The 10,942-nt window shown below is 34.8% G+C and overlaps 1 protein-coding gene across 1 annotated transcript; it reads right to left on the bottom strand.

The window, feature by feature from the left end:
• Nucleotides 1-8,554: 8,554 nt before the first annotated feature.
• Nucleotides 8,555-10,668, bottom strand: LOC108967154 (protein extra-macrochaetae). Its single transcript, XM_018930417.1, has one exon. It carries the CDS (start codon nucleotides 10,117-10,119, stop codon nucleotides 9,427-9,429), a length of 693 nt encoding a protein of 230 aa, XP_018785962.1. The 5' UTR covers nucleotides 10,120-10,668; the 3' UTR covers nucleotides 8,555-9,426.
• Between the last annotated feature and the right edge of the window lie 274 nt (nucleotides 10,669-10,942).

Below are 10,942 nucleotides of genomic sequence, written 5' to 3'. Positions count from 1 at the left end.
TGTGAATTATTTTAATTAATTCAAATAAATTAACAATTTTCGTTAAAAAATAATTAGATTCCTTTAAGTTAATTACAATTAATTTTGTATACAAAATGTATACAAATGAAATTTATAAGAAATAATTAATATCATTGGTTTTATTTTACATTAAAAAAATTAAGTAGATTTCAAATCAAATTGGTCAATGTTAAGTAATTTGACACAAAAATATATTTAAATTTAGATTTTTGCTAATTTTTACGAATCGGATTAATTATGAGTTGGTTAAAAAAGACAAATGTTTATAAAAAAATAAAATAATTTATTTTATACACGGCGCAGAATTACCAATTTCTGCTGTTTTATTTAGTTTTTCTCACCGCACGAAATGAGTAGCTTCTAGTGAAGAAAAGGACTTGTGCAAAATTTCAGATCGATATCTCAAAAGCTAAAGGACTAGTTAACGTATAGTTAAATCGACTCTACTCTTCATGCTCATCACTTATGTATATACATGTACATATGTACAATGAAATTCCCCATTACGGACAGTCCTATTAGCCGGACATCTCCCATAACTGGAAAAATTTCACGGGAAATAAATGAAATAATTATCAGCAGCAAACTTACTGTACTCTGTACAGAATATCGTACAATTAGAAACTTTGGTTATGAATAAGGGACACCCTAATACCTGGTGGGGAAAATACTTCCACTTCGGGAGGACTTTCGTATAACTGGAAAAAATAGTTCGCGTATAAAAAATGCTAATTACTTTACTCAAACTATAAACTAATGAAAATATGCAAATTCGAAGATAAAAAAGAATAACAACAACAAAACTTAGCTTTGCGCGTAGAGAGTGAATCAGGCTGGTTTTTAACGATCTTCGCAGCTTAACGATATTCATTTTCTCAAAAATTGCAATTTTCTTCTCGATCGTAACATTACAAGCCCTTTCGTAAGCGGCGCCGCAAGTACATAGATTTCCCCGGTGGGTAAGTGGCTCTGTAAGAGTGTGTCTAAATACGTATTACCTGTTGATATGAAAATTACCTTCTTAATAGATTCACACATAGTATGTATGTATGTATGTATGTACACCTGCACGCTTAGCCATATACTATACATAACTGTACATACTTACATAAATACATATGTTGGCATGAATTAACATATTGCGTACATTTGCGCTGTTGTTGTTGCAAATAAATTGCGTGCAAATGTTGTGCGCTTAGATTTAACATTTGTTGCCTCTTTTGCTGCTGCTGTGGTTGTTGCTTCTTTTTTGTTTTGAATAATTGCTGAAAATGTATTTGTTATTGTTTTTATGTGTTTTTGCATTTGTATTGCATAGAAATGAGGTCATTGTAAATGCTTTGAAAAATGTTTCACAACTACATACACACACACACACACACACAAATACTTGTGCGTGTTGTTTCGCTTTTTCTTTGCTTTTTTTCGCTGCTTCATTGTCCATCGTTCGTTGATTTGTTGCGCTTTTTTAGCGCTCTTCAAACTGCTTGACACCTTAGCGTCACTATTGTTGCATGTACTAGATTTTTTTCGTATACATGTAATATATGTATATATGTATATGTACATATGTATGTATGCACGTATGTGTGTTTAGTTTGTTGACTTGGTGGCATTTTGCACTTGGGCATTCGACAAAGTGGCGCTAATTTAACGTTTTTTGGCGGATTTCAGCACTTAAGCTTCATTTTGAATGCCAAACTTTTGTATTTTTCTCCATTTACTTTTAATTAATTATTGTTCATATGTTTGAAATAAAGTAACTGAATATTTTTTTTTTTTTTGTAATTTTTTTAATCATAAAAAAGCTGAATAATTGTTTTGTTCTTAGTTATTGAAACTTTGAGAAACCGACGCTGTGAGGTTTCTAAATTTATCATAGAAAAAGTTCGCTTTGATAGCAGGGCATCAATACATACTTATACATACCTTGAACAGGGAATATGAACAGCCAGAAGGTAACATCGGAGACCCCATAAATTGTATTTGGATCCAGTAAAGCAAAAAATATAAGTACCGATTATTTTTCCAATTAATAAGAGCAAAAGCCTTCCTAAACAGTTATTTCATTGCCTGACTCAAGTTTATTAGACACGTGTCAAAAATGCTCAACAGCAAAGAGAAAATACACCATATTTCATTTTCTCTTCGATAAAGGCGAAAATGCACGTCATTCAAAGATGCACCATGTGCTGCAAAGTCAATTGTCGAAAATACCGTTAAAATAACGGAAATTTTAGACTATTATACAAGCACTATTTCTACCTTCCAGAACTTAAATCTAGCACCATTTGGAAGAAGTTAACGGAAACAACCTCATGGCCTGAATTCCATTTGCAAATCGCTGCTGAGACGCAACAAAAACAATCCATTTCTGAAGCATGATGAGAAGTGGGTAATTTACAACAACGTGAACCGAAGAGGATCGGGTTCGATTGAAAGCTATCATGAAAGCCTAATGTTGAGGAGAGTTTAAAGAAAGCATTAATTGCCTTATATTGTTGTAAAGCTGGAGCAATTGGGAAGCGGTGAGATCTCTTAGGAGCTGAGATCTCTTGGTGGAGGGCGCTCATTAAAGCCACGTTCGCTGAAGAGCTAGAACGTGTACAACGAGCGGCTCTTATTGCCATCAGTGATACACTACATGCAACAGCACTTAATATCATTCTACATATAGCATCCGTGGACACAGCCGAAGACGCTTTGCCGCGAAGGTTGCAAACAGACTCCGGTAAACTGGACACATTACGGTTTCCAGAGGGAGACATTCCGAAATACCATCTTAGATTAGATTAGATTAATTTCTGAGGAAATGCACCGCGACCTAGGGTCTATTGTGCCCTCTCCTATATCACATGACCTCCAAGCGCTCCAGCAGTCTGAATAGTTCCAGGGGTTTGCCGGGCGCTACTGACGTGATGTGATCCCTGCTGATGTAAAAGGAATCCAACGCCTTAACAGGATTAGGTGTGCTGGTGTTTCTTGTTCCAGGTCGCAGAACCGGCAGTTAGCACAGGAGACCATGCCCATGTTGGACAGGTGCTTCCTGAGCTTGCAATGCCCTGCGTAGACTAGCCCTTTGTACAGTTACTTCGACAGTATCCCTGACAACTAAGACTACTAGGCCGCGGAGCCTACTCCCATATACTTATGGGTGAGGCGTAGGTGCTGAAGAAGAGCTTTTTAAGGGAAGTATCGAATTTCAAGTGGGAATTGGCAGGGAGAGTCTTCTTCGAGGAGTTTGCAAGAAAGGAGATATTTAAAAAAATCACATCGGGATGGCAACGGGCAAAGGATCTCTTGTTTTCTTGCAATCGGGCTGGATTAACATCACCGTAATAATAAACCTCCTAACTGGACACTACCCCATTTGCATTCACGCGGTGAGGCTAAAGATTTTGTAGGACGCAACTTGTCAAAGTTGCAATGAGGAAGATGAGGTGCAAGGGTCTAGAAAAATCTGTCTGACCCTTCACTGTGCAGCTTTGGCCAGACTAGGGCTAACGCATCTCGGTTTTCATACTTTTTTTGTACGCGACGAATGTTCTGGAATTGTTAGTAGCGGCCTCAAAAAAATTGTGAAAGTCACAAGCCGTTTTATAGATATCCAACGACCTTTTTGATTCATACCTAGGAGTTCTGTTTGGTAATTTTTTTCTCCCACATACTTTCAGTCCAGGTACCATAACTTAATTATACTCTTGCAACATGTTAACAGGGTACAATAGTTTTGTTCACATAACGGTTGTACGTACCAAGCGAGGTTGATATAGGATCTACATATTGACGAGATTGGCGAGACGAGCTAAAATGCGGGTTAAAATTAAGATATATTGATGAAACTTGATATGCGCGATCCTTTTCAAAAAAACAAAAAAAAAATACGAGTTCCTAGATGGTGGGGAATAAAATTGGGTGAAATCTCGCCCTAGACCCCATTTAACTAACAAGCTTTATGTACCTGAAGGTGCTTTCCAATTTCTTTTTCTTTCTGATTTATTTATTTTTTTTTTAACAAATTCGCTTTATGAGCAGCGGTTTATATGAATGTGTGTGCGTCTGTCTATAATGTGTATTTTATTATAATTTGTCATCTGCGTCAATGCGAAGCTCATTTGCAATACTCATTTTTTTTTGTCAGATACATTTTTTTGTTTAGGCGCAGCGACACACGCACACACGTATATACATATACATACACGCATCATTAAAAAATCTATATATATTATATATTTGCATACAAAAATGTTAATCGGATACGCCACATACGCGCACACTTGGCATCTATTGTCCCGCGTGACTGTATGTCGGACTACTCCAGTTCGAATTCCAAGGAGCGGGTTTTCCCCGATTCACCAAGAAAAAATTTTAATTAATCGACACTTTTTTTTAGCCGAAAACAGAAAAATCGCTTCTACTAAAACAATTCCCACTGGTCAAGCCACTTATTAATATTAGCATTTCTGCTGTTGTTGTTGTTTTCATGAGTTTTGTTGCTAATAAAAATAATACACCTGAGTATTTATGCGGATTAATGGGCGCCCTTGTGTCCATGTGACCGAACGTGTTCGCTTTTATTCGTATTTACATTTGTAGTATGTTGGTATGCTTGCATGTGTGCGTATATGTGTGTGTGTGCTTGTTGGTGCATCACTGCCACATTATACGAATTTTTATTGCTCCGCAGACTTGTTCGCGCACATTTTTTCTTCTATTCGTTACACTCGCGCTGTCAGCTCATCAATTTCAATAAAACGACAACAACAACAAGAACAACAATAACATTAACAACAAATTATACACCTGATGGCGCTTATCCGTTATCTGCTTTATGCGCTAGTTGTTATTGCTATTGTTGTTGTTTGATCATAACTTTGCAAACTAGTTTGAGTGCCAACTGTGGTCTAAGCTGCCTTAAATACCTGAAAACGAATCGAAGTAATCGGTTTTTTTTACACATTTAATTATCATTGCTCCATCTACTTATTCTTTGTATGAGAAAGCGCGTTGTGATTAATTTGAGCCAACGCTTAAGCTCACACGTGTGTCGAATAAATCTTCGGCGCTGCGAACGCTTCGGTCGCAGTACAATTAAATCGAAAAAAAACCGTAGTTACTAAGGTATATTTGTATATCTATGTATTTATGTATATGTATAATATATGTCTTCTGCTGGAAACTTGTTTGAAATGATCTTGACGTGTCACGATTTAATTATCTAATTTTTTATTGTTTTGTATTTTTTTTTTTTTTTGTGTTTTTGTCTTCCAAGAACGTCGCGTAGCCATTTCTACCTGTTCGGTTCGGTAATTTCCATAGACGTAATACATTTTTAACTACGATTGAATAATAAATTGCTGTAAGACGTGAGTTCGTCATTGACTTTCTGCTGCTTTCGGAAAGAGCAATATTGATGAGCAAATAAAGAGGAGCTTCTTATTTTGATGCCACTCTATTAGCTGCTAGATTTCTGCTTACTAAATCTTAAATTCAAATTTCTTGTCCCTTGTTAAATTTATTGAAATCTTCATATTCTCACTCTACTCTACTCCAATCGAGGCTTCATCTACTTACTAATGTGTGGTAAAACTCTTCTTGCTGTGAATATTTCAAAAAGAGGTGATCGCCAAATTCTTTGTCGCCACCAGTTGTTATTGCGTTAAAGACTTTCAGCGCTGAATAATTCTTTTTCCATCCTTGCGTTCGAAACAAAATTCTTCACCAATGTAGCTCCTCGTTTTATTTACTGTGCTACTATATCCTAAGGCCCGTGAACTGTTCGTAGAATCTCTTTCTAGGGCATCCCATCATCATGTCATCATCTAGTATGTCAGAATCTGAAACTGCCAGCATAGACGTACATATCTACAATAAATTTATAAACATATAGCTCTTTTTAGTAAGAGTATTTTAAAGTTAGATTTCGGTGCTTTTGATGATCTGTATGAAGTGAACCAAAAAAGTTCGGCTTTACTGTGATTATATTGCGTTTCTTCTATGCTTACTACACTATTCTATATTTAAATTTCTTTAGTTGGAAACTATATTATAACTTTTGTGCTCTTTTAGAAAATATAATTTCTGATGTTTTTTGGCCTTGTTGGTTAATAATTGGTGTTATGTTAATACAGTAAACTGCAGTTTGTTTATTATGTTTATTACTTACCCTATATACTAACCTTCATCCAAAAGACTCTTTCCAGCGGACTCAACACACTTTGAACTTTATACTGCTTCATCGTTTTTCTTTAAAATCGTATATCAAATCGAAGATTTTCTAATTGGGCTTATATGAGTTGAAGCTTTATTTTACAGCGAATGCTGTACTAATAGAGTTGATGTCTATTTAAAATACTGTGAAAATAATAACTTCATAAACTACACTACTTAGATTCTACTCAATACTATAATTCCCCGAATTAGATTCTACTTAAGCCTATAATTCCACAGTAGAGATCCAATCATAATCTCTTGAAATTCAATATTCCCTCTGTGTTCAGCACCCTACTTTAGATTAGCGAATACTGAGAGTTATAATTTATTCAATTTCTCAAAGAGATTATACCCTTACTCGCTATTTGCCCACCTTCTTGACTAAGCATAAAGTGTGAGTTGGACAAAGACTTTATTGAACGGCATAATTTGCTCCTGCCTGCCTGATGTTTGCAGGTTTCCAGTTGTTATCATTTTTAAGCTCCCGCTCTGAGATAAAATCCATATTTAACCATTTTATAAGTAAAACCCAAATTTTGTTTCGAAATGAGTGTCTCCTATTATATCCTTATGCCTTCGCCTACAAACTTATGAAAAGTGACGTTACGTTATTTTGTATTTTAAGTGACGAAATGTTTATCTATGTGAGTCCCACAGCAATTATAGTATTTCACCAACCAAATGCTAAAAGGAGACATGTAGTGTTCTGGAGATAATTTTTTAAGAAAAAAAAATTAAATGGGAATATGATTTCTTTTTAATTTCGAAAACAACATTCTAGTTGAGCTGGAATTCCACTTGATGAAATTTTCACGAAAAAATTATTAAATTTTTTTAATTTACAAGTTAAGCATTTTTTATAGTTTAGCTGCACTTTTAATAAATTAAAAATATTAAAAAAAAAACTTACCTATATTTCTTAAAAAATTATTTTTTCCAAAGTTTTCGCCTTTGTTGAAATGAAACTAAAGATTTAGTAATTGTTTCAAATTATTTTATTTGCTTTCATGATTATATTCTCTTGCTACTGTTTGCATTTATTAATTTCATTAACTTATATTGCTGAGATAAAGTAAATAACTAAGCCTTTTTGAAGGAACTATTTTTAAAGCTTGAAGAACTACAGTTATTTTTTATATTTTACAACTTAGCGAAACATTTTATGACTGATTTGTATGTTAAAAGAATTGTGCATGTAATAATAATGTGTTATTAATAAAAAGATGAAACTTATAATGATAATAATAAAAACTACTACTATTTATGCTAATGTTGGTGAAAGTGTAGAAAACAGTAATAGTTGCATGTTGCATGAATATAGAGAATTTTATTTGTTGCTCGAAATGCGGTCGAGGAGGGAAATTTGAAAAATAAAATTGAACAAAATTTTCTATTTTTTGGATTAAAAAATTTGAAAATAAAATTTAAAAAAAATATATTAATTTTTGAACTGTGAAATTTGAAAAAAAAAACAAGTTTTGAAATTGTGAAATTTCCAGAAAAATTTAAAAAAAAACTCATCTATTTTTGGATTGTGCAGCTTGAAGAAAAATATGTCTATTTTTCGGAGATGGTCTTAAAAATCAAAAATAATTTCTTAAGAGAAAATATTTTCTCCAATAACCATAAACTTTTATATAAAATTTAAACAATTATAGAAATGAAATGAAACGTTTTTGCTTCCGAGAAAAGTTTTTTGACTATTTTTAATTAATCCACCGCGCTTTAATTAATTTCTATGAAGATTTAGGCATTGAAAATTGCAAAAAAAAAAAATTGTAATTCAAATACAAAACTATTATACTCTATAGCAACATGTTGCTGGGGTATAATTATAAAATATAGTGCAAAAATAAAGTCCGTAAATAATTTGTACTGCACTCAAATTTTTTTTGCACATTTTTTTTAAGTTGTTTACTACATTTTTCTTGTTCCAACGCTGTTTAATTATATTTTTTTAGTACATACAATTATGAATAGTTGCTCAAAAAATTAATTTAAAAAATTATTTAAAAGCAGCCAAATAGTTTTTATCCGAGAAAAATAATGCTCTGAAAGATTATGTATTTTTTTGCCGCCAAATTATAAATTTCGTCGGCATTCAATTTTAAAATGAAAATTTAAGCACTTGAAAATTATTATTTTGCATATGATCTAAATATTATGAAAAAAATATAGTGACAACAAACTATAAAATTTTTTAATTTTTCAAACAAAATTTCTGTAATTATTATATTTTAAATAATTTCAAGTTTTCGAGACTTTTGAAAAAAAAAATATATATTTAGTTTTTAAAAAAAAATATTTTTTTTTAATTTCTAAGATTTTTTTTTGAAATATAAATGAATTACACGCCGCTTAGAGTTTTCTGACCACAATTTTGTCGGGCAAATAAACAAAATATATTTATTTCTATTTTTCGAGAGTTTTGCAGGCTTTCGGGCGAGTTGTATAGCAAAGTGCATGCAAATTTTGCTGTCTACTACTTTGAAAAGTAAAATATATTATTGTGAAAACTAAAAATATTGTATTGAAAAGTAAAAATTTTATATTGAAATTTAAAACGGCTCTCATTATTCCATTGCAGCTAACACAAATGTTTTTTCAAAACATGAATTTTTATCGCATTTCCATAGGCCTGGTTCGCCTTTAAGCACTTTCCTGCGAAATTTTCTGAACTCCAAGTACAGTTTGACTTCATACTCGCCTTAAAAATACACTCCAGTTTACTTGCACTAAAAACTAATTGCCCTGATGCCAGTCCAAATTTTTTGGTGAAAAGAAAAAAATGTGATTTTTGTTTTTTCAAATTAATAGTCAATTTTTTCTTCATTTTATTCGACCAACTTAAATGTCTATAACAGTCTTTAACAACAAAAATTTTATACAATTCATACGATTATTAGTTTTTTCATTTTTTCCACACATATTCATATACATGTATCAGTATATGTGCATGTGTTTATATTCATTTTTACATGCTTTACATTAAGGTTTCTGCTTAAATTATAGGATACAGCTGCTTAACTAAATAAATTACAGATTTTCACATATTTTTTAAAACAATATTTCCGCCAAACTAACGAAAATGGGTAACACACACACATGCCGGTGTATGTGTGTGTGTGTGTGCTATACAACCTATAGACTACGCTTAGAACTAGCATTCTTCTGCTGCTGCGACACGCCAAATCAACAACTCACCGTTTCGCCGCTGGGCAATTGTTGGTGTTGTTGTTGTTGCTGTTGCGTTTGCTGCTGCTGAGATTGCTGCTGTTGTTGCTGTGCTTGCTGTTGCAACATCTGTGCCTCCCACTGTTGCTGTTGCAGCTGCAGTTGTTGTTGCATATGCAACGCCATTGTGGTGTGGGCAGCAGCAGCTGTCATATTTGTGCCGGGCAGGATGGTGTTCGGTGCTTGACGATCAGCCAACGGCTGTCTCAAGGCAGGACTAGATGTGGCGGAATTTAGTGCGCTGATTTGTTGTTGCTGTTGCAGTGAGGCGCTGCTATAACTGCTGTCGGCGCCTGATAGGCGTTCAGCCAAACGCTGTTCATTCTCTTCACTATTCATGCTCGTGTTGTTTGCCGAATCGTCGGACATATTTAGCGCGCTGGCCGCATCGAAATTGGCAATCTCGGGATGTGCCTCCAGCTCGGTTTGCAGATCGCAAATGTAGTCGATGACGTGCTGGATGATCTCCAGCTTGGAGAGTTTGCGATTTTTCGGCATAAACGGTACGAGATCCTTCAGTTTGGAGAGGTACATTTTCATTTCGGCATTTTCGCCGTCGCCGCGTTGTGGCGCATGGCGTGCGATGCGTCCGTTCGGATTCATGGGTGGCATGGAGGCACCTGTTTGACAGACGGCGGTGAGAGATTTCATTTTTGAAATGACTGCTTTACGTTCTTTGAGTAGAATTTTGGCGGTTGGTTGGGCGACGGTCGTCGTTGGCGGCCGTGTGCGAGGTTTAGACGAAAGAAGTTTTTTTTGGTGAAATTTCTGATTCACAGAAATTTTTTTTTTGTTATTTGTTTTCTGAGGGGCTTACAGCGTTTTTTATGTGGATTTTTTATGGGACCACACACTTTCTTTTATTTGTTTGAATATTTTCACAGATTTTACAATCACTTTGTGAAACTGTTGTAGCTTTTTGTTTCTCAATTTTATTTTTATCAATTGGTGTAACGCGTACGTTTGCTTGTGATCGCCCGTAATCCGTATAGACGTGGCGCGTTCGATTCGCAGTTGGCACAAACACACACTCGAAATTTTTTCAATTGTTTTCTAAGTAGCACTGAGATTTTTTTTTTTAGGTGTCTCTTTTTGAACTTAGCGATTTTAAACTTTTTTTACTTTGCCGTTAATTGCTTTGCGCACTTTTAACTGCTACCTTACGCTTTGAGCAACACACTCGTTATGGTTATTCACGCTCTGAGCACGGCTATTTATACGCGCCGCGCTGTAAACTCCGCCTTTTGTGAGGCGCCTCAACACTCGCGCTCGCCATGCTCAGCGCTGTACCAGCAGTGAATTGGAGATGTACGCAGAGCAGCGTGTGAACAAGAGCGCCTTGGAGACCCGTTGCCGGTTGGTCAATGGTTGGTGCAGTATGGCAGCAGTGGTGCTTGCAGTGAGCGCGCACCTTCCGCGGCAGGGAGCGTGTGCATTTGGTGGTCTTGTAGAATCCAGCTTATCCGCAAATTGT

This window comes from Bactrocera latifrons, unplaced genomic scaffold (assembly GCF_001853355.1).
Source record: "Bactrocera latifrons isolate USDA-ARS-PBARC rearing strain unplaced genomic scaffold, ASM185335v1 scaffold_100, whole genome shotgun sequence".
Lineage (NCBI taxonomy): Eukaryota > Metazoa > Arthropoda > Insecta > Diptera > Tephritidae > Bactrocera > Bactrocera latifrons.
The sequence above is the reverse complement of the archived record's forward strand: the minus strand, read 5'-3'. Positions and strand labels throughout refer to the sequence as shown.